Consider the following 26720-nt stretch of genomic DNA (forward strand, 5'->3'; position numbering starts at 1 on the left):
TTGCAAAGTACAACAGACTTCTGCAGAAAGATAAAGGAAGGGCAGGGTCTGGGAAGAAGTGAGATACCCTAGAATAGAACCTCCTTGGGGGACGGGATTTTTATCTGTTTTGTTCACTGCAGAATCCTTGGGCCTAAAACAGTTCTCAACACATAGTAAGCAGCTAATACTTTACTGAATGAACTAATGAGCAAGTGAATGAATGAATGAACAAATTGTAGGTCAGGGTTCTTTGACTCCAAAGACCAACCCTGGCAGAAAGATAATTTATTGGAGATAGATAGGGCAGTTCACAGAATCTAAAAGCCAGAGAATCAAGCCTGGCAAATGAACAGCAACCAAAGGAAGTCAGGCGGATAGAACCACAGCCAAGGTTGCATCGCAGGAATACCCTGCTAAGGGAACCACCCTGGCACTGCTGCTGTCAGACACTGCTGTCCCTGGCACTGTCACCACTGCCCTCCTTGTGAGAGTTAGCTCTCACTGACCCTGTGACTTGACATTATTCCTTGGAGACTGAGAGTCCCAGACAGGAATCCCTGATTGTCTGTACCGAGGTGGATTGCTTGCTCATTACTTGCCAGAAAACGGGAGAGAGTGAATATTTATCCTGTCAGCAGAGGGGGCCATGCTGCCATCTGTTTAGGATTTCTCCCTAAGAAGACAGTCGTTCAATGCTGGGTAGCCTAAAAAGCACTCTAAGTATAATAAATGCTTACAATAAAAATTCAATCAATTCAGAAGGGTGCAAAATATAAAATGTAAATCCACTCTCTACTTCCCAATCTCTATTCCACCCCAAGAAATAACCCCTGTTATTTGTTGGTAATGTGTTCTTACACACTTCTTCAAGAAACCATGAAGTTTATATGTAAATTAGAAGCACCCTATAATAGCTAGGAAGTCCAGCCCTGTGCAGTTTATGAAACAATAAGAATTGTTTCATCAAGAAACAATAAGTATTAAAAACAATAACAATTCTTATTGTTTCATAAACGGCTGGACTTCCTAGCTACTAAAGAGTGCTTGAAAGTTACATATAAAACTTGAAGTTTGAAGTTTTTCGCTTGAGAATAAAGTGGTTGCTTGGGGTCTGAAACCTCAGCCATGTGTGGTGTTGCTGGTGGTTTCTAACTCTCAGGAGGGGACCACCTGCCCAGTAAACGGTAGGCAGACTGGCTCTTGGTGCTGTTTGCTCTGTGTGTTGTGTTAAATATTACCGGGTATTTCTTGCTCGAGATTGATCAGGGATGTAATGACATCTGTCATTGTGATGGGTAAGCAAACTGTGGGTTCTATTGGAGGGAAGGTACTCACTTTGCCCTAATTGATTTAAATTGCTGAAGGGACAGCCTCCTGTTTAGGATGTCTCTTGTAGAGAGTTCTGCTCTTCTTAAAAAACAAAAAATGCCGGGCGCGGTGGCTCAAGCCTGTAATCCCAGCACTTTGGGAGGCCGAGGCGGGCGGATCACAAGGTCAGGAGATCGAGACCACAGTGAAACCCCGTCTCTACTAAAAATACAAAAAATTAGCCGGGCGCGGTTGTGGGCGCCTGTAGTCCTAGCTACTCAGGAGGCTGAGGCAGGAGAATGGCGTGAACCCAGGAGGCGGAGCTTGCAGTGAGCCGAGATCGTGCCACTGCACTCCAGCCTGGGCAACAGCGTGAGACTCCGTCTCAAAAAAAAAAAAAAAAAAAAAAAAAAAAAAAATTACTAGGTGCAGTGGAACACACCTGTAGTCCCAGCTACTTGGGAGGTTTAGATGGGAGGGTTGCTTGAGATCAGGAGTTCAAATCTAGCTGGGGCAGCATAGCGAGACCCCCATCTCTTAAAAAAATTTTATATGTATATACATATAAGAGAAAACAAAAATTATCTGAAATAATATTTTTCTGGGATTTTAAAGAAATAAAGTTCTAGAACTAACTCACCCTCAACGGATTGCCAGGAAACCTAGTTCTGGGTGTAATATTCTTCATTGTGTTGGTAGATGTGTGACTTTTAGTGCCCAGGAAGCAGTGCCCAGGTGCCCCACAGTAGCTGGACAGTGCAAACGTAAGACATGTTGATAGGAGAGTTTTGCACAAAGAACAGAGGATGGTTGTTCAAATAAGCGATTTGAATTTTAACAAAGTAGAATTAGTGGTTATAAATCTTAGTAGAGTCCAGCCCTGGACTGGACTTTTTGTAAGAAATATAAGACAAACCATATGGTACAGCTATAAACAGAATAATGTACTTCTATGAAGTTGGATAAATGCGATTCAGGTTGCTACAGGGCTGACCCAAATCATCGCGACTGGTCCAAGTACAAGGTCTCAGGCTGGTATCCGATATGACCTCTCAAGAGCCTAGAAGTAGGCTGGGCGCAGTGGCTCATGCCTGTAATCTCAGCACTTCGGGAGGCTAAGGTGGGCAGATCACCTGAGGTCAGGAGTTTGAGACCAGCCTTGCCAACATGGCAAAACTCCATCTCTACTGAAATCACAAAAATTAGCTGAAGCTGGTGGTGCACACCTATAGTCCCAGCTACTTGGGAGGCTGAGGCAGGGATAATCGCTTGAACCTGGGAGACGAAGGTTGCAGTGAGCCGAGATCACACCATTGCACTCCAGCCTGGGCAACAGAGCGAGACTTCGCCTCAAAAATAAAATTAAATTAAATTTAAAAAGCCTAGAAGCGAAAGCCAGCACTTCAGTCCAGCCTGCTTTGCCCAGGTCTATGTCAAAGAACGATGTTACTCGGATAATGTTGTATGTTTCTTCTTTACCAAACAACTGTCTGCAGTATTTCTACACAGAAGTGAGCAGATGAGATATGCTTATAACATCCAGGATTCCCATACAAAGCCTTTCTATTGGAAATTGATGCCATATTAGTACCTAAACTGGTAGCAGTTCTGTTTTATATTCGTGAAATGGGATAAATTTTAAATCTTTTTGATAGAATCTAATGAGCAAATATGGGTTAATTTTTAAAATGTGAGTTGAGATAATCTAATTTAAAGTTGCAGCCAAACTAGAAGTCAGCTGTGATTCATTTGAAACTATGTGGACATTCTGAGTGCTGATAACAGAGGAAGGCCTTCCTTTGAAAGTATTATTTTACAAGGTGATTATAGCAAAGCTACAATGAGTATGACAGAAAGCCATAATTTTTTTTTTTTTGATACAAAGAAACATTGGCTCTTTAAAAGAAGGTACCAGGAACAGTAGCAACAGTTAAAAATTGGTGAATGCAATGAACTTTGATATTAAATTTAATTTTCTCTTGCCTTGGTGTCTTGACTGTCATACAAATGAACCTCAGCAGACTAGAAATGCTGGAAAAACCATTATTCTATAACAAAATTACAGCTGACTAGGAGGAATGAATTATGGTCTTTGCAGCACTGTGGGGTGAATATGGTTAACTATAGTTTGTTGTATATTTTCAGAAAGCTAGAAGAGAGGACTTTGCGTGCTCCCAACACAAAGAAATGATAAATGTTTGAGGTGATGGATTTGCTAAGTACCCTGATTTGGTCGTTATACATCATATGCATGTATGGAAATATCACTCCGCCTCCCATAAATATGTACAATTATTACACGTCAACTCACACTAAAAGGGAAGAAACAGTATCATATGAATCTATTAAAATAATGCCCTTGTTTTGTTTGAGCAGGAAGTGAATAATTTTATCATGTCCCAAAGAGAAGCTAGATCATGACCTGGGCCTTGAAGGGTCAACAGTGGCCCAGGGAAAAGAACTGCGGGCATGACCTGCAGGAAGAGGAAGCTGGGCTGTGAAACCACAGGGAGAAGTGGAGCTGCGGTGGCAGCAGGGAGTGGGGCTGTCTGGAGAAGGCATGAGAAAGTGGGAGTTGCGGCAGTGTCAATGCTAGTTGTCCTGTCTGCCCACATGCCATGAGACATATCTTCTCCAGGGCTATGCCAAATTTCAGGACCGCCTCAGGACTCCTTTCCTTGGTATTTATCCAAGAGAAAGGAAGATGCATGTGCACATCATCTTGTACACTAAGGCTCCTAGCCGCTTTTTATGTAATAGCCAAAAATAGAAAACAATCTAGAAGCTTAAAACAGCCTACATGTCTGGCAACAGGTGGTAAATGGTATGTGACTCAACAATAAAAAGGGATGGACGGTTGATGAACACAGCAGTGGGGAAGATCTCAAAGTCATTATGCTGAGCAAAACAACGCGGACATCTCCCCTACCCGCATTCCCCAAGCAAAGAGTACGTGCTGCATAATTCCGTTTATTCATTTATTTATGTATTTATTTATTTTTGAGACAAAATCTTGCTCTGTCGCCCAGGCTGGAGTATAGTAGTGCCATTGCTGCTCACTGCAACCTCCACTTCCCGGGTTCAAGCAATTTTCCTGCCTCAGCCTCCCGAATAGCTGGGACTACAGGCGTGTGCCATCATGCCAGGCTAATTTTTGTATTTTTAGTAGAGATGGGGTTTCACCATGTTGGCCAGGCTGATCTCAAACTCCTGACCTCAAGTGATCCACCTGCCTTGGTCTCCCAAAGTGCTGGGACTATAGGCATGAGCCACTGCGCCTGGCCTATTTATGCTTTATTTTTTAGAGACAGGGTTTCTCACTCTGTCACCCAGGCTAGAGTACAGTCGTGCAATCATAGCTCACTGCAGCCTCGACCTCCTGGGCTCAAATAATCCTCCTGCCCCAACCTCCCCAGGCTGCACCAGGTGAGCACCACTGCACTTGACTAATTAAAAAAAAGTTTGTTTGTGGTGGCAGGGTCTCACTATGTTGCCCAGGCATAAAACATAATTCTGTTCCTATAAAACTATAGAAGATGCAAACTAATGTTTAGTCAAGAAAACAGATCAGTGGTTGTTTGGAGACAAAGTAGGGGGAAAGATGGATTACAAAGTGACACAAGAATTTTGGGGATGATGGCAAATGTTTGGTAAATTGTGTTGGTTTCATGAACATGTTCATATGTCAAAAGACAAGTGGACAGTTTATGTATAGTTCATTTAAAAAAAAAAGTTAAAACAAAGGTAGTACCCCCAAATAAAAGAACAGAGCCTGCTAGACGGTAAGTTCTCAATAAATGTCAGTTAGCGATAATAATAATAGGTAGGTACTATGATTATTCCTAGTTTACAGAGTGGAAACTGAAGCCCAGAGAGGTTAAGTAACTTGCCCAAGGTCACACAGTCAGCGGGTGGTATGTCCAGGATGCAGTCTAACTCCAAGACCTGAACCCCATGGTAGGAAAAAGAGTGTGAAAACAGGGCTAGAAGAATGAGCAGGTCCAGAAAGAAGATTGTAAGAGGCATCATGTCAGAGGAGCAGCAAGGGGGACGGAAGGGCAGTGGGTATGCGAAGAAGAGCTTCCACTGAGAACATTCCATGGGCATTTGGTATCAAGTACATTTTCTATCAAGAACTTGCCTTTTCTCACTCAGTCATTAATTCACATACCGTAAAATTCACCCATTTGAGGCCAGGCACGGTGGCTCACGCCTGTTATTTCCAGCCCTTTGGGAGGCCAAGGTGGGTGGATCGCTAGAGGCCAGGAGTTTGAGACCAGCCTGGCCAACATGGTGAAACCTTGTCTCTACTGAAAATACGAAAATTTGCTGAGTGTGGTGGTGCATACCTGTAATCCCAGCTACTCCACAGGCTGAGGCAGGAGAATGTCTTGAACTCGGGAGGTAGGGGTTGCAGTGAGCCGAGATTTCACCACTGCACTCCAGCCTGGGCAACAGAGCAAGACTCTGTCTCAAAAAAAAAAAAAAAAAAAACCCAACCCATTTGAAGTATACAATTCAGTGGGTTTTAGTATATTCACAGGGTTGTGCAACCATCACCACGGTTTAATTTCAGTGTTTTTGGCACTCCCTCAAAAAACCTGTATGTATCAGCTGTCACCCCCCGTCTTCCTCTTCCTCCCTTACTTCTTCAGCCTTAGTTAACCACAGATCTACTTTCATCACTATAGACTTGCATATTCTGAACATTTCACATGAACAGAATCATGCAGTATGTGATCTTTTCTGCCTGACATCTTTCACTTAGTATGTTTTCAAGGTTCATCATGTTGTAGCATATATCAGTACCTCATTTCCTTTTATGGATGAATAATAATCTATTGTGTGGATACACCACATTTGTTTATACAGTCATCAGTTGATGGCCATGGGCTGCTTTCAGTTTTTGACCATTTTGAACAGTGCTGCTAATCTCAATCAGTTTTATTTAAACAACTGATGGTTATTTCAACTGGTAAAGAGAGAGGCATATATTAATCACAGGCACAGACATGATCTGAGCAGATGGCTCTTTATTTATTTGCAGACCATCTGGTTTATTTTGTATTTAACAAAATATGTGGGGACTCTTTTGACATATTTTTCTGTGCAGTAAAGAACTGAGACTTAGGCTACAGGTATCAGTGATAGGGCTTCCTAATTACTTGTGTTTAGGAAAATTGTTTGTAAAGGAATTGATAACTTTTATTGAGTGCTTCCTCTTAGGTTGATGCATATTTTCCAGTATAATTCTTACACCATTCTGTGTGCTAAGTTTTATTATCCTTAATGTAAATAAGACTTCTGAGGCACATGGATGTTGTAGCACGTACTGAGGTGCCTGCCTCCAAGTTCACCCACAGGTGCATACTGGCAGCTTCTCGTTTTACCCACCAGTCTCTTTGCTTCTTAGCCTGAGGCGTTCTCAGACTGCCTGAAAATCCCTTAGCAGTGCTAGGGATCTAATCACTCCAGGGTAACCCTAAACTGTTGAAGTTTCCCTTCTTCCTTCCAGATGTTTTACATGAGAGGTCAGCAAACTTTTGCTCTTAGGGCCAGAAAGTAAATATTTTCAACTTCGTAGGCCATACGGTCTCTGTAGCAACTATTCAACTCTGCCATTTTAGCATGAAAGTAACAATAGATGGTACCTGCCGGGCGCGGTGGCTCACGCCTGTAATCCCAACACTTTGGGAGGCCGAGACGGGCGGATCACGAGGTCAGGAGATCGAGACCATCCTGGCTAGCACGGTGAAACCCCATCTCTACTAAAAAATACAAAAAACTAGCCGGGTGAGGTGGCGGGCGCCTGTAGTCCCAGCTACTCGGGAGGCTGAGGCAGGAGAATGGCGTAAACCTGGGAGGCGGAGCTTGCAGTGAGCTGAGATCCGGCCACTGCACTCCAGCCTGGGCGACAGAGCGAGACTCCGTCTCAAAAAAAAAAAAAAAAAAAAAAAAAAACAATAGATGGTACCAAAAGAATGGGTTTGGTTATGTTCCAATAAAACTTTATTTATAAATAGAGGCTGTGGTGGGTAGGAATTGACCTTGACTGTAGTTTGCTGACACATATTCTCCGTGATTTCTTAGAAGATTCCTAATGGAGTTGAACCCCAGTTACACCGAGAGGTAACGCGTTCATTACCACACCCTTTTTTACTGGCTTTTCTTTCTTCCCCGTGTCTTTATTTACATGCCTATATTTTTGCTTCCTGGAGTCTCCAACCAGACAAACTCCCTGTCCCAAATTCCTTCTCTCAGGATCTGTTTTTGGGGAACCAAATTGACAAACCAGGACAATACGATATTACACCAGGCTGAGAACATGCATATGAAGAGATCAGAGGCTGTGGCATGAGTCTGAGCCGCAGTTCTGCACCTGAATGACCCTGGGCAAAAAACCGCACCTCTTTGTGCCTCATTTTCCTCATCTATAAAAAGGGTATTGTCACACAACCTACTGAAAAGAGTTGTTAGGAGGATTTTATGTGTTAATCTGTGTAAAACAGAAGCATGCCTGATAATACGTAACTTCTTATTATAAACCATAGAGACTTGTGAATGGTTCATAAAGTTTTTCTTTCATTTATGGAAAGACCCTTTATGCCCTCTTTGCAAAAAAAAAAAAATAGGATTGAGTTAATGGATTTTTCAAAAAATTCTTAAGACTTCATTTTTTTACAGCAGTTTTAGGTTCATAGCAAAATTGAGAAGAGGCTACAGATATGTCTCATATCCCCCTCGTCCCCTGACATGCACAGCCTCCCCCAGTAGCAACACCCCCCACCAGAGTGGTCCATTTGTTACAATTGATGAACCAACATTGACACATTGTTCTCACCCAAAATTCATAGTTTACATTAGTGTTCATTCTTGGTGTTGTACATCTTGTGAATTGGACAAATGTAGAATGACATGCAGTCACTTTTTTTTTTTTTTTTTGAGGCGGAGTTTTGCTCTTGTTGCCCAGGCTGGAGTGCGGTGGTGCGATCTCAGCTTACTGCAACCCCCACCTCCCAGGTTCAAGCTATTCTACTGCCTCAGCCTTCCAAGTAGCTGGGATTACAGGCACTTGCCACCATGCCCAGCTAATTTTTGTATTTTTTTAAAGTAGAGATGGGGTTTCACCATGTTGGCCAGGCTGGTCTCGAACTCCTGACCTCAGGGGATCCACCCTCCTCGGCCTCCCACAGTGCTGGGATTACAGGCGTGAGCCACTGCGCCTGGCCTATTCACCATTTTAAATCATTTATTGTGAGAAATATAAGTAGCTGAACAATACAATGTACTTTTCCCCAGTCTGGCTTTGATGATTTGAAAATATATTGTCCTTTGTGTTCAAAAAACACAAAGCACAAAGAATTCCTGTCTTTGGGGGCTATTTACTGTATACTGAAATATTTATGAGTGAAATAGTATATCAGGGATTGTTTTTAAAAACGATCGTGGGAAGAGAAGTGGGTGTGGATACCGAAATAAGATTGGGCCCGAGCTGACACTGGTTGAAACTGGGTGATGGAACCTGAGAGTTCATTATAATTTTCTCTCTACTTTCCTATTTGACATTTTTCATAAATATAGGTGGTTAAAAAAATACATGGCCTCAGAATCTATAAACAAAACTTTGCTGCTATAAGAACTGCATTATAGGAAGGAAGGAGGGGAATTATCTCCAGCTACATCCTGGGGATCACCACCCTAATTTGTTCACATATCAGAACTACAGGCTCTTTTTTATTCTTAAGTATGCCCAAGACCCTCTGCAAGATTTATCTTCTGTGGTCACAACAGGGAAAGGAGCCTTATGACACTCCACTAGGGAAGAGAAGATGTGGTGACACTCAGCCAAGTTAGTGAAGTGGACCTTCGATATTTGAAAAGGACATTCAAAACAACATTTGAAAGAGGTCAGAGTATTTGTTCAGTGAAACACTTAGGATCTATAAAATGGTTATAGTGTTTGTCCAGGAGAATAAACACTGGAAATCTGTAGAGAGGTCACAGCCTTTGCCCAGAGTAGTAAATCATTCAGATACGATTTTTAGCTATTACAATATTGACATGGAGTTCAGGTGATAATGGGTATGTACTTTTACCATGTCCCTCCCTGTGACTGTACAAACCTACATACTGACATCTATGAGTTCTCAGACTATGTAAAAGCCTTTGCCTGTATTACAGTGCTGGTCATCACTGTAGGGACCTTTGAAAGAGCTGCAGGAGAAGGTAAGGAAGAAAGCCCTGCCTGGAAAGCAACAGTGAACAACCAGTGTCAGCAAAATGAAGCTTGTTGCAAGGCCTGCAGTCATTATGCACCCAACAGCTTCTACTTCATCCCAGTTGCCCTGAGACTATTTATGCTGTGACTTCACACGCGCTTTGTAGTTTTGTTGTGATCTTCACTGAGTCAGTGCGGAAATCACAGGCTGGATTTTAGACTTTCTACTTTTCAGCATGTGATTTAAAGTTCTGTTGACTGGGGAAAGGGCTGATAATCTTGTGCTAAATCATTAATGGAATTTAAATTAAAATCTCCATCTCCCAATCAACCCAGATGTCCATCAATGGTAGACTGGACAAAGAAAATGTGGTATATACACCATGGAATACTAGGCAGCCATAAAAAGAAATGAGATCATGTCCTCTGCAGGAACATGGATGGAGCTGGAAGCCATTATCCTCAGCAAACTGACAAAGGAATGGAAAACCAAACACCACATATTCTCATTTATAAGTGGGAACTGAACAAAGAGAACACGTGGTCACAGGGAGGAGAACAGCACACACTGGGGCCTGTCAAGGGGTGGGGGGAGGGGAGGGAGAGCATTAGGAAAAACAGCTAATGCATGCTAGGCTTAATATCTAGGTGATGGGTTGGTAGGTGCTGCAAACCACCATGGCACACGTTTACCTATGTAACAAACCTGCACATCCTGCACATGTACCCTGAAACTTAAAAATAAACATTTTTCAAAAGGGAAAAATAAAATGTCCATCTCTTGAATCCTGGTTTTTTAGTTATCCCACATAGCCTTGTCATTTGCACAGATTATGTGATGGTTTTGAGTTGATTGGGGCTGCAGAAAAATTGTGCTAATTTACAGTGAAAATCAAAATCAAGACATTTGATTGATGATGTGTGATCATCATTGTGCACGGCTAAATGTGCTGATTGATGACGTGGTTTTGGATATGCTGTTTACTGTCTCAGCTGCAGGTAATTGGAATCCACATGCATTACCTCCATTCCTCTCCCACTCCAGCATGCAGACATTTTGCATTCAGAGCCAGTAATTTGGTGCCTTTTCCGACGAGTTTGGACTGAAAGCATGAATGCTAAATTTTGGAATACCACAGTGTGATATGAAAAGCATATTGCTAATTAATGGAATAGAACCAGGTAGGAATTTCTTGGACAGATAAGAGATAAATGGTGTTTTTAATTTGGAAGTGATCTTGAGTAATTCTTCTGAGCTCAGTTTTTAACTGACAAATCTTAATATCAGACTTTATTAAAAACGTTTTCCAAGTGTCATGTGCAATTAAAGCTTCATCAAGGAGAGGCACTTGCATGTCATTACCGGTAATAGAATCCTGTTCCTGTGGTTTTTAATTCCCACATTACTGAAATGAAACACAACTAGTTATGTAGTATAATATGTAAAATCTACTAGGGAATTCAGTAATTTTGCAATTAAGCTTGAGGTCTTTTAAAATCATTTTGTCTATTAAATATGTCACTATAACTGTTTAATCATGACTTGAATAAGAGACAGGAGAAAACGTATCTGGGAAAACTCAAATGGTTGATGAGTAGAAAAAGTGACTAAGGTTGGCCGGGCGCGGTGGCTCATGCCTGTAATCCCAGCACTTTGGGAGGCTGAGGCGGGTGGATCATGAGATCAGGAGATTGAGACCATCCTGGCTAACACGGTGAAACCCCGTCTCTACTAAAAATACAAAAAACTAGCCGGGCGAGGTGGCGGGCGCCTGTAGTCCCAGCTACTCGGAGGCTGAGGCGCGAGAATGGCGTGAACCTGGGAGGCGGAGCTTGCAGTGAGCCGAGATCGCGCCACTGCACTCCAGCCCGGGCAACACAGAGAGACTCCGTCTGAGGGAGAAAAAAAAAGTGACTAAGGTTGACGTGTAGAATAGTGGTAAATTCTACAGATTCTTAGCGCTCCTTCAAGGGAGGGGTAAACATGAGCCATGCCTGGGAGACAGTTTGTATATTTTGAGAAGATTGGATGGTTACTGTGGTTATCTTGGTATGTGGCCAGGGACAGTAGAAAATAAGGATGAGTTCAGCTAAAAGTCAGAGAACGCCCAATTTATAGTGGCTAGTATCGTCATTTCTCATTTTGACATCCTTAGCAACGTCGCCAGGGAGCCCGTTATTAATGTAGATTATCAGGCCCCACTTAAGCCCTGCAGAATTAATTAGCATTTCCATTGTAAGGAGATTTCCAAGCGATTCATAGGTCCATTAAAATCTGGTCTAGAAAATAAAGATACTTAGATATCTCACTGAATAAGGATCGGAATGCAAGCAGGTCCAGAGTGGCTGGATCTAGATCGTCGATAACCGGCTTTTGTCTCATTCCACTTTCAATCCCTAGCATGTTGACTTTGGCCTTTTGTTAAGTGGCCTCAGGATTCCAAGATGGCTCCTGTGGCTCCTCGCACCAGTGCGTTCTAGGCAGGAAGGGTTGGGGCAGACATCTTCTAATATCTCATTGGCCAGACCTGGGTCACATGTTGACTTTTTGTTTTTTCTTTTAACCTTTCCTATGGTACTGAACATGCTGACTTTTAGATGACTCACTTGGGAACATAAAAGGATTAATATTACTAATTTATACCTTCATTCATTCATTCATTCAAAAAAAATTGCCTACTATGTGCCAACTCATGAGTATTCCATGGGGCTACAGCTGAGATCAAAGGTCTATGTCTATGGTCTGAACAAAATTAGGGTTATTTTAGTGAAGAGGAAATGGGAGAATCATTATTAGGTAGAATCAATATCAGCCACAGGTAGGTTGAGGCCAGATTTGGAAGGGTCTTGGAAGTCATGTCAAGAATGGTCTGAGACCAGTGAGGATACCTTTGAGGTGATTCAAGTAAGAGATGATGAGGACCAGCCTAGGACAATAGTGGCTGCGATGGAGGAAGGGATGCTTTGAAGGTCTGCTGTGAGACAAGTGCCTACTTAGTGATACTGTATGTGGGCGATGAAAAGGAGGGGTGATTTACTGAAACTCTGATGGGATCCTTCGCTCAGCTGTCTAAGACCAGCTGACATGAAAAAAAAAAAAATCTATGTATCGTATGACTCTTAGCAGTGTATTTTTTAAAATTTTATATATTTATTTATTTAGAGACAGAGTCTCGCTCTGTAGTCCAGGCTGGAGTGCAGTGACGTGATCCAATCTTGGCTCACTTAGCAGTGGATTTTTAAAACATCTATGTATTTAACACATACATAATCAGGTGATACAAAGCTCTGTAATCTAGATTTTTCACCTAATGTGTCATGTACCAATTTCTGTCAGTGCACATAGAACTATCTCATCCTTCTTTAACTCAGTTTTTATTTTTATTTGAAAAATGTTGTAAAACGTAAGTTAAAAACCCTGTATAATAAATTTAAGAAACTATAAAAAGTAAAAAAAGAAATCGCCCATTCATTTTACTTCTGGAGCATGTATCTCCCCCGGTTTTTTTCCAAAGGTAGCACAGACTTAATGAGAGATTCCTGTGAACTGCACACACATACCTCTCTATGTGTATACAGTTGTCCCTCAGTATGCGTCGGGGCGAGGGGGTTGGTTCTACCACCCCTGTAGATACCAAAATCCATGGTTGCTCAAACCCCTGATATAAAACGACATAGTATTTGCCTATAACCTGTGCGCACCCTCCCATATACTTTTTTAAAAAAATTTATTTATTATTATTATTATACTTTAAGTTCTAGGGTACATGTGCATAACGTGCAGGTTTGTTACATATGTATACTTGTGCCATGTTGGTGTGCTGCACCCATCAACTTGTCAGCACCCATCAACTCGTCATTTATATCAGGTATAACTCCCAATGCAATCCCTCCCCCCTCCCCCCTCCCCATGATAGGCCCTGGTGTGTGATGTCCCCCTTCCCGAGTCCAAGTGATCTCATTGTTCTCACCTATGAGTGAGAACATGCGGTGTTTGGTTTTCTGTTCTTGTGATAGTTTGCTAAGAATGATGGTTTCCAGCTGCATCCATGTCCCTACAAAGGACACAAACTCATCCTTTTTTATGGCTGCATAGTATTCCATGGTGTATATGTGCCACATTTTCTTAATCCAGTCTGTCACTGATGGACATTTGGGTTGATTCCAAGTCTTTGCTATTGTGAATAGTTCTGCAATAAACATACGTGTGCATGTGTCTTTATAGCAGCATGATTTATAATCCTTTGGGTATATACCCAGTAATGGGATGGCTGGGTCATATGGTACATCTAGTTCTAGATCCTTGAGGAATCGCCATACTGTTTTCCATAATGGTTGAACTAGTTTGTAAACTAGTGTTTACAAACTACACCAACAGTGTAAAAGTGTTCCTATTCCTCCACATCCTCTCCAGCACCTGTTGTTTCCTGACTTTTTAATGATTGCCATTCTAACTGGTGTGAGATGGTATCTCATTGTGGTTTTGATTTGCATTTCTCTGATGGCCAGTGACGATGAGCATTTTTTCATGTGTCTGTTGGCTGTATGAATGTCTTCTTTTGAGAAATGTCTGTTCATATCCTTTGCCCACTTTTTGATGGGGTTGTTTTTTTCTTGTAAATTTGTTTGAGTTCTTTGTAGGTTCTGGATATTAGCCCTTTGTCACATGAGTAGATTGCAAAAATTTTCTCCCATTCTGTAGGTTGCCTGTTCACTCTGATGGTAGTTTCTTTTGCTGTGCAGAAGCTCTTTAGTTTAATTAGATCCCATTTGTCAATTTTAGCTTTTGCTGCTGTTGCTTTTGGTGTTTTAGACATGAAGTCTTTGCCCATGCCTATGTCCTGAATGGTACTACCTAGGTTTCCTCTAGGGTTTTTATGGTATTAGGTCTAACATTTAAGTCTCTAATCCATCTTGAATTAATTTTTGTATAAGGAGTAAGGAAAGGATCTAGTTTCAGCTTTCTACTTATGGCTAGCCAATTTTCCCAGCACCATTTATTAAATAGGGAATCCTTTCCCCATTTCTTGTTTTTCTCAGGTTTATCAAAGATCAGATGGCTGTAGATGTGTGGTATTATTTCTGAGGACTCTGTTCTGTTCCATTGGTCTATATCTCTGTTTTGGTACCAGTACCATGCTGTTTTGGTTACTGTAGCCTTGTAGTATAGTTTGAAGTCAGGTAGCGTGATGCCTCCATCTTTGTTCTTTTGACTTAGGATTGTCTTGGCAATGCGGGCTCTTTTTTGGTTCCATATGAACTTTAAAGCAGTTTTTTCCAATTCTGTGAAGAAACTCATTGGTAGCTTGATGGGGATGGCATTGAATCTATAAATAACCTTGGGCAGTATGGCCATTTTCACGATATTGATTCTTCCTATCCATCAGCATGGTATGTTCTTCCATTTGTTTGTGTCCTTTTTGATTTCACTGAGCAGTGGTTTGTAGTTCTCCTTGAAGAGGTCCTTTACATCCCTTGTCAGTTGCATTCGTAGGTATTTTATTCTCTTTGAAGCAATTGTGAATGGAAGTTCATTCATGATTTGGCTCTCTGTTTGTCTGTTACTGGTGTATAAAAATGCTTGTGATTTTTGCACTTTAATTTTGTATCCTGAGACTTTGCTGAAGTTGCTTATCAGCTTAAGGAGATTTTGGGCTGAGACAATGGGGTTTTCTAAATATACAATCATGTCATCTGCAAAGAGGGGCAATTTGACTTCTTCTTTTCCTAACTGAATACCGTTGATTTCTTTCTTTTGCCTGATTGCCCTAGCCAGAACTTCCAACACTATGTTGAATAGGAGTGGTGAGAGAGGGCATCCCTGTCTTGTGCCAGTTCTCAAAGGGAATTTTTCCAGTTTTTGCCCATTCAGTATGATATTGGCTGTCGGTTTGTCATAAATAGCTCTTATTATTTTGAGGTACGTTCCATCAATACCGAATTTATTGAGCGTTTTTAGAATGAAGGGCTGTTGAATTTTGTCAAAAGCCTTTTCTGCATCTATTGAGATAATCATGTGGTTCTTGTCTTTGGTTCTGTTTATATGCTGGATTATGTTTATTGATTTGCGAATGTTGAACCAGCCTTGCATCCCAGGGATGAAGCCCACTTGATCATGGTGGATAAGCTTTTTGATGTGCTGCTAAATCCGGTTTGCCAGTATTTTATTGAGGATTTTTGCATTGATGTTCATCAGGGATATTGGTCTAAAATTCTCTTTTTTTGTTGTGTCTCTGCCAGGCTTTGATATCAGGATGATGTTGGCCTCATAAAATGAGTTAGGGAGGATTCCCTCTTTTTCTATTGATTGGAATAGTTTCAGAAGGAATGGTACCAGCTCCTCCTTGTACCTCTGGTAGAATTCAGCTGTGAATCCATCTGGTCCTGGACTTTTTTTGGTTGGTAGGCTATTAATTATTGCCTCAATTTCAGAGCCTGCTATTGGTCTATTCAGGGATTCAACTTCTTCCTGGTTTAGTCTTAGAAGAGTGTAAGTGTCCAGGAAATTATCCATTTCTTCTAGATTTTCCAGTTTATTTGCGTAGAGGTGTTTATAGTATTCTCTGACGGTAGTTTGTATTTCTGTGGGGTCGGTGGTGATATCCCCTTTATCATTTTTTATTGCGTCTATTTGATTCTTCTCTCTTTTCTTCTTTATTAGTCTTGCTAGCGGTCTGTCAATTTTGTTGATCTTTTCAAAAAACCAACTCCTGGATTCATTGATTTTTTGGAGGGTTTTTTGTGTCTCTATCTCCTTCAGTTCTGCTCTGATCTTAGTTATTTCTTGCCTTCTGCTAGCTTTCGAATGTGTTTGCTCTTGCTTCTCTAGTTATTTTAATTGTGTCGTTAGAGTGTCAATTTTAGATCTTTCCTGCTTTCTCTTGTGGGCATTTAGTGCTATAAATTTCCCTGTACACACTGCTTTAAATGTGTCCCAGAGATTCTGGTATATTGTATCTTTGTTCTCATTGGTTTCAAAGAACATCTTTATTTCTGCCTTCATTTCGTTATGTACCCAATAGTCATTCAGGAGCAGGTTGTTCAGTTTCCATGTAGTTGAGCGGTTTTGATTGAGTTTCTTAGTCCTGAGTTCTAGTTTGATTGCACTGTGGTCTGAGAGACAGTTTGTTATAATTTCTGTTCTTGTACATTTGCTGAGGAGTGCTTGACTTCCAATTATGTGGTCAATTTTGGAGTAAGTGCGATGTGGTGCTGAGAAGAATGTATATTCTGTTGATTTGGGGTGGAGAGTTCTATAGATGTCTATTAGGTCTGCTTGCTGCAGAGATGCTTGCCTTGTTATTGGATAACAAGGATATCCAATTCCTGGATATCCTTGTTAACTTTCTGTCTCGTTGATCTGTCTAATGTTGACAGTGGAGTGCTGAAGTCTCCCATTATTAATGTATGGGAGTCTAAGTCTCTTTGTAAGTCTCTAAGGACTTGCTTTATGAATCTGGGTGCTCCTGTATTGGGTGCATATATATTTAGGATAGTTAGCTCTTCCTGTTGAATTGATCCCTTTACCATTATGTAATGGCCTTCTTTGTCTCTTTTGATGTTTGATGGTTTAAAGTCTGTTTTATCAGAGACTAGTATTGCAACCCCTGCTTTTTTTTGTTCTCCATTTGCTTGGTAAATCTTCCTCCATCCCTTTATTTTGAGCCTATGTATGTCTCTGCATGTGAGATGGGTCTCCTGAATACAGCAGACTGATGGGTCTTGACTCTTTATCCAGTTTGCCAGTCTGTGTCTTTTAATTGGAGCATTTAGTCCATTTACATTTAAGGTTAATATTGTTATGTGTGAACTTGATCCTGCCATTATGATATTAACTGGTTATTTTGCTCGTTAGTTGATGCAGTTTCTTCCTAGCCTCGATGGTCTTTACATTTTGGCATGTTTTTGCAATGGCTGGTACCGGTTGTTCCTTTCCATGTTTAGTGCTTCCTTCAGGGTCTCTTGTAAGGCAGGTCTAGTGGTGACAAAATCTCTAAGCATTTGCTTATCTGTAAAGGATTTTATTTCTCCTTCACTTATGAAACTTAGTTTGGCTGGATATGAAATTCTGGGTTTACAATTCTTTTCTTTAAGAATGTTGAATATTGGCCCCCACTCTCTTCTGGCTTGTAGAGTTTCTGCCGAGAGATCTGCTGTTAGTCTGATGGGCTTCACTTTGTGGGTAACCCGACCTTTCTCTCTGGCTGCCCTTAAGATTTTTTCCTTCATTTCAACTTTGGTGAATCTGGCAATTATGTGTCTTGGAGTTGCTCTTCTCGAGGAGTATCGTTGTGGTGTTCTCTGTATTTCCTGGATTTGAATGTTGGCCTGCCCTACTAGGTTGGGGAAGTTCTCCTGGATGATATCCTGAAGAGTGTTTTCCAACTTGGTTCCATTTTCCCCCTCACTTTCGGGCACCCCAATCAGATGTAGATTTGGTCTTTTTACACAATCCCATACTTCTTGCAGGCTTTGTTCATTTCTTTTTCTTCTTTTTTCTTTTGGTTTCTCTTCTCGCTTCATTTCATTTATTTGATCCTCAATTGCTGATACTCTTTCTTCCAGTTGATCGAGTCGGTTACTGAAGCTTGTGCATTTGTCACGTATTTCTCGTGTCATGGTTTTCATCTCTTTCATTTCGTTTATGACCTTCTCTGCATTAATTACTCTAGCTATCAATTCTTCCACTTTTTTTTCAAGATTTTTAGTTTCTTTGCGCTGGGTACGTAATTCTTCCTTTAGCTCTGAGAAGTTTGATGGACTGAAGCCTTCTTCTCTCATCTCGTCAAAGTCATTGTCCGTCCAGCTTTGATCCGTTGCTGGCGATGAGCTGCGCTCCTTTGCCGGGGGAGATGCGCTCTTATTTTTTGAATTTCCAGGTTTTCTGCCCTGCTTTTTCCCCATCTTTGTGATTTTATCTGCCTCTGGTCTTTGATGATGGTGACGTACTGATGGGGTTATGGTGTAGGTGTCCTTCCTGTTTGATAGTTTTCCTTCTAACAGTCAGGACCCTCAGCTGTAAGTCTATTGGAGATTGCTTGAGGTCCACTCCAGACCCTGTTTGCCTGGGTATCAGCAGCAGAGGCTCAGTTGAAAATGCAGAAATCACCGGTCTTCTGTGTCGCTCATGCTGGGAGTTGGAGACTGGAGCTATTCCTATTCGGCCATCTTGCTCCGCCCCCCTCCCTCCCATATACTTTAAATCATCTCTAGATTACTTACACTACTCAATACAATGTAAATGCTACATATATAGTGTTATACTGTTTTGTTCAGGGAATAGTTACAAGAAAAAATGTCTGTGTGTGTTCAGTACAGACACAACCATCCTTTATTTTTTCCAAATATTTACAATCCATGGTTGGTTGAATCCACAGATGCAGAACCCATGGATGAAGAGGGTCAACGGTATATAAATTACAGGGCGTTACGATGTGCAGTTTCCACCATCACTCTTTTTTACAAAAATTTCTGCCTTTTGTTATCAGCACCTGTGGTCTAAGAATAAGCAGTGTTTAAGAGAGCTTTACCTCAAAGTTTACGCTTTTCATTTTTCTATTATGTATATAGATTATAATACATGTCGTCTGGGCTGGCCGTGGTGTCTCATGCCTGTAATCCCAGCACTTTGGGAGGCTGAGGTGGGAGGATCGCTTGAGTCCAGGAGTTCGAGACTAGCCTGGGCAACATAGTGAGACCTTGTCTCTATTTAAAAAATAAAAAATAAATATCTTCCCCCAAAATACATATAATCTGTTTTAAATAAACTTTTTTTTTTTTGAAACAACGTCTCTGTCACTCAGGCTGGAGTGCAGTGGCGTGATCTAGGCTTACTGCAACCTCTGACTCCCAGGTTCAAGCCATCTTCCCACCTCAGCCTTCTGAGTAGCTGGAATGACAACTGGCTAATTTTTGTATTTTTTGTAGAGATGGGAGTCTCCCTATGTTGCCCAGGTTGGTCTCACAACTTCTGGACTTCAAGCGGTCACCCACCTCAGCCTCCCAAAGTGTTGAGACTATAGGCGTGAGCCATTGCACCCGGCTTAATGAACTTCTAATACACTATTCTATTTAAAAATGTGTTTCATTCGTTGTCTGACTCTCTCTTCACTAAGATGTAAGTTTCCTGAGGGCAGGGGTTTTGGTTTGTTTTGCTCACAGATGTATCACCACAGACTACACAGTACCTGGCCCCAAGTAGGTGCTCAATACATATTGAATGTGAAGTGAATAAACTTCCAGCAGACTATCCTCACTGTGCTTTAATACATTTAAAATGACCAATTGACTTTCCCTGTGCTTCCATTCTTTGTCTTTTCCCCTTGACCTCATGTGATATGCTCAGGGACGCCAACTAGTGTCAGTATTAACTTAAGAAAAGTGGAATGTAGCCGGGCACAGTGGCTCACACCTGTAATCCCAGCACCTTGGGAGACTGAGATGGGCAGATCACTTGAGGTCAGGAGTTCAAGACCAGCCTGGTCAACATAGTGAAACCCCATCTCTACTAAAAATTAGCCAGATATGATGGAGCACACCTGTAGTCCCAGTTACTTGGGAGGCTGAGGCAGGAGAATCACTTGAACCCAGGAGGTGGAGGATGCAGTGAGCAGAGATCACACCACTGCACTCCAGCCTGGGCAACAGAGCAAGACTCCGTCTCAAAAAAAAAAAAAAAAAAAGAGGGGAGTGTAGAAATGAATTCCCCCAAAGAAGCACTGATGCATGCCACGTTGAAACTTAAAGGATTACTTTTATCCGGTCTTTGGGATTATCTGCACCATGACTCCCCTCCCCTTACATGAAGGATCAAGGTGACCACATAAACATTTAGACTCCCTGCGTGAGATGGGAGAACATAAGCCCCTGATGAGTTTGTATAATACTCATGGCCACAGTTACACAATGTGGCAGGCATATCCCTTCCTTTCCAAAAGAAGGAAAGAGACAAATGGATGATACCTGATATTACACATGTTTTCATTCTTCACAATCATTAAAGTAATAAATAACACTACATTTTAGAGACAAGGAATTTATCTGTTGACAGGAATATGTATTGCTGGGCACGGTGGCTCATGCCTGTAATCCTAACACTTTGGGAAGCCAAGGCAGGAGGATCTCTTGAGCCCAGGAGTTCAAGACCAGTCTGAGCAACACAGCAGGACCCTTCTCTACAAAGCATAGAAAGATTACCTGGGCTTGGGGGTGCGTGCCTGTAGTCCTATGTACTCAGGAGGCTGAGGCGGGAGGATTGCCTGAGCCTAAGAGTTCAAGGCTACAGTGAGCTGTGATCATATCACTGCACTCCAGCCTCAGCAACAGAGCAAGGTCCTGTATCTTAAAATAATAATAATAATAAAGAATAAATAATATAGAAAGAGAAGAGAGTTGAGATTTCAAAAGTCTTTCTGACTCCAAACTCCATTTTTATCCTATGCCACTTTTTCATAAAAGTTCAGAACAGATTGTTTGATGTTTTTCTTATTGTTCATTATTACTTTTTAAAAGGTTGATTCTGACATTTGATGTACATTTCCTGACAAACTACATATCATTTTCCTCCCTCCCTTCTGTCTTTCCTTCCTTTTATTCTTCCATTTATAATGCAACAGATGATAGTTTTTCATGGTGTCCTGTAGGTAGTGTATTTTATTTTAAAATACCAGATAAAATTATCAGCAGCCACTTGTGGAAAGCTTCACCGGAAAATATTACTTCAACTATACTTATGTGTTTTTTAAAATGCTAGTTTTGCTGATCTCCACTTAGAACAACAGAAACACAGATGGCTACAGTTACTGGATTTGCTGCCAGTTTTTATGCCCCCTTTCTCATATACATTTATGGTGACCAAGTTTACTTTCAAAAACATATGCTAAGAATAGTAACAGATTTTTCAGATTTGAAGTTGTCTAGGAAAAAAGTATGCTTCATGTTAAGAAAGAGTCTGTAAGATCAACAAAGCAGATTCATCTAGAAAACCCATTCTCTGAGCAGGCCATTTTCATCTCTAACCAATAAACACTAGATTCCTTAGCTTGGCAGTCAAGAACCTTGACCATATCTGGTCTCAGATGATTCTTCATGCTTTTTTTTCTAGTTCCAAGATGCTGTACTCTATTTTCCAGCAAAATGGGACAGTTGATTTTACCTCATAGCCATGCTTTCCTCTGTTTTGCTTGTCGTTGTTTCTTTTGCCTGGGGAGATTTCCTCTTACTTCTTCCTAGCTCAGATGCCACCTCCTTCAGAAAGTGTTCCTGGATTAGATGTGCTTTCACACCTCTAGACCTCACTGGTCTTTATTTGTCCCTTCTTTAGGACACATATACAACATCTTTTACTTTAATTATTTCTGCCCCAATTCAAAGAACAATTAGAAGGCTATTAATAAAAAATGAATGTGTCAGAACAGTTGAAAGAAGTTGCTTAACAATAATTCCTTCTAATGATATAATGAGACAGGATTGCAGACAGGTGGCCTGCAATTTTTTTTTTTTAAAGTTGCCTACCGTAGTGTTTGAAGAAAAACAATTCAATTGGAATGCCTGCTGATTGGCACACACACTCTAACCCACCAGTCTCCCTGTTCCCCATTACCTTCTACTGGTACATCATATATTTACATTCCCTGACTGACTGTGGGTGGCACTTGAGTTTACAAGCTCCATATAGAGGTTACATCAATCATTTGATATATCAGGTGCAAGTCATGACTCTGTCACTTTCTAGCTAGCTGTCTCAGGTTAAGAGCAAGACTTCTAATGATACCTTTGAATGGCCCTTTCTTTTTGAGGTGGCCTTATGCAAATAAATAGGTGCAGCTGACCCTTGAACAATGTGAGGGTTAGGGGTGCCAATCACCTGCACAGTCCAAAATCCACCTGTAACCTTTGACTCCCAAAAAGCTTAACCAATAGTCTTCTGTTGACCTCACCAGTAACACCGTTGACTAACACATGTTTTGTATGTTATATGCACTATATCCTCTATTCTCACAATAAAGTAAGCTGGACAAAAGAAAATGTTATTAAGAAAAATCATAAGGAAGAGAACATATTTCATTATTCATTAAGTAGAAATAGATAATCATAAAGGTCTTTACCCTCATTGTCTTCACACTGAGTAGGCTGAGGAGGAGGAGGAAGAGGAGGGGATGGTCTTGCAGTCTCAGAGGTGGCAGCCGCAGAAGAAAATCTGAGAACAAGCGGATCCATGCAACTCAATCCTGTATTGTTCAAGACTCAACTGTATATTTTTGCATGTGGGCTCAAATACATACACACACATGGCCGTGGGTCAAAGATTCATAGAATAAATTAGACAGCAAGAATATTTATCATTGAATTGAAATGGCTCACTGCAAAACTGCCTTCAACTTATCTCTAGGCCTTAGAAACAGAAGTGACCATTTGCTGCTGTGAATCAATAGCCTGGACTAGATTGGGGTTGGGTTGGCCAAGGTACATAGTCATTGCCATAGTCCAGTATTCCTGCCCAAGCAGTCACCATTAGTAGTCACATTGTTCAGACAGGGCCTCTCGGCTCTTCCCACCACTGTGTGCTGGATTGTCTGCCACCAGTAGATGAGAGGTGGCAAAAGGGATAAATCAGGATGAAACATTTGGGCATTTTGCAGTTCAGAGAAACTTTGGGGGTGCTGCTTTAGTGAAAAATGAGAGACTTGCATTTATTAAAGTTTTGTAAGAAGTGAAATCGTGTATGTAAAAGTACATTATAAATTAGAAAATGCAGTAAAGGCAGAAACTATTTATTTATTGGTTGTTCTGCACTTTACCTAAGTGGTTTTTGATCATTTCACAATGTATAAGCGTTGGGTTTTACCTCCATTTTATGGATGTGGAAATAGGGCTTGTATGTTAGCTAACTTGCCCAAATCTTACAGTTAACAGAAAGTGGTACTCCCGAGATTCCTACCCAGGTTTGTCTGACCTCAGGCCTGTGCTCTTTGTATGAGTTTGTGCTGACTCCTAGATGATGTGCTAGGCACAAAAATTAGATATTACACCAATTTCCACTATAGTTAACATTCTATCTAAATATAAAGTGGGACCACAGTCTTAGATGAATGTGGCTGTTGAGAATAGCAATAATCCAGGATGGCTACTCTGATCTATGTTGATAAGGAAAATGGAGAACCAGGCACCCGTGTGACTGCTAAGGATGGACTGAAGCTGGGGTCTGGACCTTCAATCAAAGCCTTAGATGGGATATCTCAAGTTTAACACCACGTTTTGGCAAAACGTTCACTGCTCCATCAGCCTTACCTAAAGCTACCGGAAAGGCTTTGGGAACTGTCAAGAGAGCTACAGAAAAGTCAGTAAAGACCAATGGACCCAGTAAACAAAAACAGCCAAGCTTTTCTGTCAGAAAGATGACCGAGAAGACTGTTTAAAAAAAAAGCTATTCCTGCCTCAAATGATGCCTATCCAGAAATAGAAAAATTATTTCCCTTCAATCCTCTAGACTTTGAGAGTTTTGACCTGCCTGAAGAGCGCCAGATTGCACACCTCCCCTTGAGTGGAGTGCCTCTCATGATCCTTGATGAGGAGGGAGAGCTTGAAAAGCTGTTTCAGCTGGGCCCCCCTGCACCTGTGAAGATGCCCTCTCCACCATGGGAATGCAATCTGTTGCAATCTCCTTCTAGCATTCTGTTGACCCTGGATGTTGAATTGCCAATTGTTTGCTATGACATAGATATTTAAATTTCTTAGTGCTTTAGAGTTTGTGTGTATTTGTATTAATAAAGCATTCTTTGTTTAATAACATAATAAATACATAAATATAAAGTGGGTCATATTCCTCTTTATGTGCATCTGTCTCAGCTGTCCCTTGTTTCTATATTTCTTCAATAGTACGGCCCCTACTCTTTGAGGATATGTCAACATAATTTACTTCTGTAGAGAAACAGGAGACAGGAAATAGCAAAGGATAAAGGAGAAAAGGCCAGGGTCAGGCCAAGAACTTCCTATATCTTTTCTTCCCAGCCTAGCGTGAACCAGATGAAAGCCTTAAAGAGGTCCTAGCAGCAAAGGGAGATAATTAAAAGAATGAGAATTTTGTGGAATGCTAAAAAAAAAAAAAAAAAAATAGGGAACATATTTGCAGCTAGGACTAACATTGATTATCTTAAAATGTCTGTATGGCTAAATAATATTCATGAAATCCCATGTCTTATGCTTCTAATGTCTTATAACTTAAAGTACTTTTATGTCCATGCCTTGAATTCTGTACAAAGCTTTGATAGAGTCACAGATGTCTGGTGTCAATCCAGATTGCCTGAAAGGCTTCAGGGGTTCCTCTGTGGTTCCTGAATTCCAGGACTTAGTGAGTTTCCTAGACCAAGAGCTGCTATTCATTATACATGTTAGTGGTTTTGCTCTTTCTACTGAAAGTGGGTGGTGGTTATGTCTCTGAACATGTTATTCCACAAAAAGCCAACTGGATGTGGCTATTTAAGAACCATCAAGGGCATGACAGGCCAAAGGTTCCAAATCCCTCCTCAATCAAAGGATGCTGTCAGAACTGACCTCCAGAAAAGATGCAAGGTCTCATTCCTAGGCTGTCATACTGGTCCTTAGAGAAGAGTTACAATTTTGTGATCTGCCCCAATCCATTTTGTTTTTTGCTTCCATGCTATTTTAAAACTGGAGAAGGTTTAACTTTAAAAATTCAAGGCAAATCATAAAACATTTGAGAAGTCACTTGTACATTGCCTGTCTTCCCCACTAAATTGTGGGCCCCATGAGGGCAGGGACCATCTCTGTTTTGTTCACTATGGAGTCCAAGTACTTCCCCTTATCTTGGAGCTGATTCTATGGTGAGCTGCTCCAAGTAATCTTTGTCTTGGGCCAGCAGTCATGCAGGTCAAGGATAAGTTTCCATTAGGTGTGGGCATTAAGTTCCTACCCAGCCATTGTCCTCTTCACCAGAAGAACTAAATTTCATCTGTAAAGGAAGACATCACATTCTGTAAATGGTAGGGCCTCATTCTCCTGTAAGATTCATATTTCTGCATTTTGGACTCAAGAACCATAGGTGTATCCCATGGCAAGACAGGAAGTATTACTGGAGTCAGACTCCCTGGGTCTTAACCTTGTTTCCTCTATTTAATGGCTGTGCAACCTTGGGCAAGCTGGTAATGTCTAAAGTTTTACTCTTAAAGCTGTTGATAGAGACACTAAAATGTTTACTGCCATAGTAAGGATCTAAATGACATCAGAGTAGAAATTCAATAAATATTTGTTGGATGGATGAGTGAATAATCAACCTCTCAGACTTCAGTTTCATCATCTGTAAATAAAGAGGTATAGCTATATGATATCTTTTCAGTTCTAATATCCTGTGGACTTAGTCATGTTAGTAGTTACGATATTTTTTATTCTTAGTAATTTTTTCAGGATTACTATGAGGATAATAAGAAGTCAAATTCTAAACTGAATTAAGTCAAGGGAATTGAATAAAAACTTGGATAAAAAAAGAAAGTGTTTTAAAAATCACCCTAAGTCCAATGATCAGATGGCCTTTGCTTTAAAGTGTGTCTGTGGTCAGCCCAGGGAAATAGTCTACAGCTTCTCTGAAGCTCTTTAACATCTTCATTACAGTCAGTTTAAGTATTTCCTTGGCAATAAACATCAACTCTTTTTCAGATGTTTCTTTGCATATCATGGCCTTGGCATGAGACATGAAACCATTAAGAAAACACAAGCCAGGTCCTCTGCTACAGTCCATAAAAATCATTTAGTTGAAGCTATGCATATTTATTTATTAGCTTACACTCATTTTTAAACTGACTCACAAAAAGTACAGTAATAGGCCATTCTTGCATTGCTGTAAAGAAATACCTGAGACTGGGTCATTTATAAAGAAAAGAGGTTTAATGGGCTTATAGTTCTGCAGGCTGTACAAGCATGGCACTGGCATCTGCTGGCTTCAGGGGAGACCTAACAACACTTTCAGTCATGGTGAAGGCCAAGGGGGAGCTGGCATCTCACATGGCAGAGCAGGAGCAAGAAAGGGTTGAGGTTGCGGGGGGAGGTCCAGGCAGGCAGATCACCTGAGGTCAGGAGTTTGAAACCAGCCTGGCCAACATGGTAAAAACCCATCTCTACTAAAAATACAAAAATTAGCCAGGCATAGTGGCATATACTTGTAATCCCAGCTACTCACTGAGGAGGCTGAGGCAGAAGA

The 26720-nt window shown here is 41.0% G+C and overlaps 2 protein-coding genes across 18 annotated transcripts in view; both read left to right on the forward strand.

Moving 5' to 3' along the window:
* Window positions 1-26720, forward strand: part of TBC1D1 (TBC1 domain family member 1) — a 253237-nt gene that overhangs the window by 46756 nt on the left and 179761 nt on the right. The window lies entirely within an intron of this gene.
* Window positions 23515-24319, forward strand: PTTG2 (pituitary tumor-transforming 2). Its single transcript, XM_074039542.1, is given in 3 exon segments — window positions 23515-23750; window positions 23753-23921; window positions 23923-24319. Coding segments are annotated over 3 exon segments (603 nt in total). The 5' UTR covers window positions 23515-23629; the 3' UTR covers window positions 24236-24319.

The sequence above is a fragment of the Macaca fascicularis genome, chromosome 5, assembly GCF_037993035.2.
Source record: "Macaca fascicularis isolate 582-1 chromosome 5, T2T-MFA8v1.1".
In the NCBI taxonomy this organism is placed as follows: Eukaryota; Metazoa; Chordata; class Mammalia; order Primates; family Cercopithecidae; genus Macaca; species Macaca fascicularis.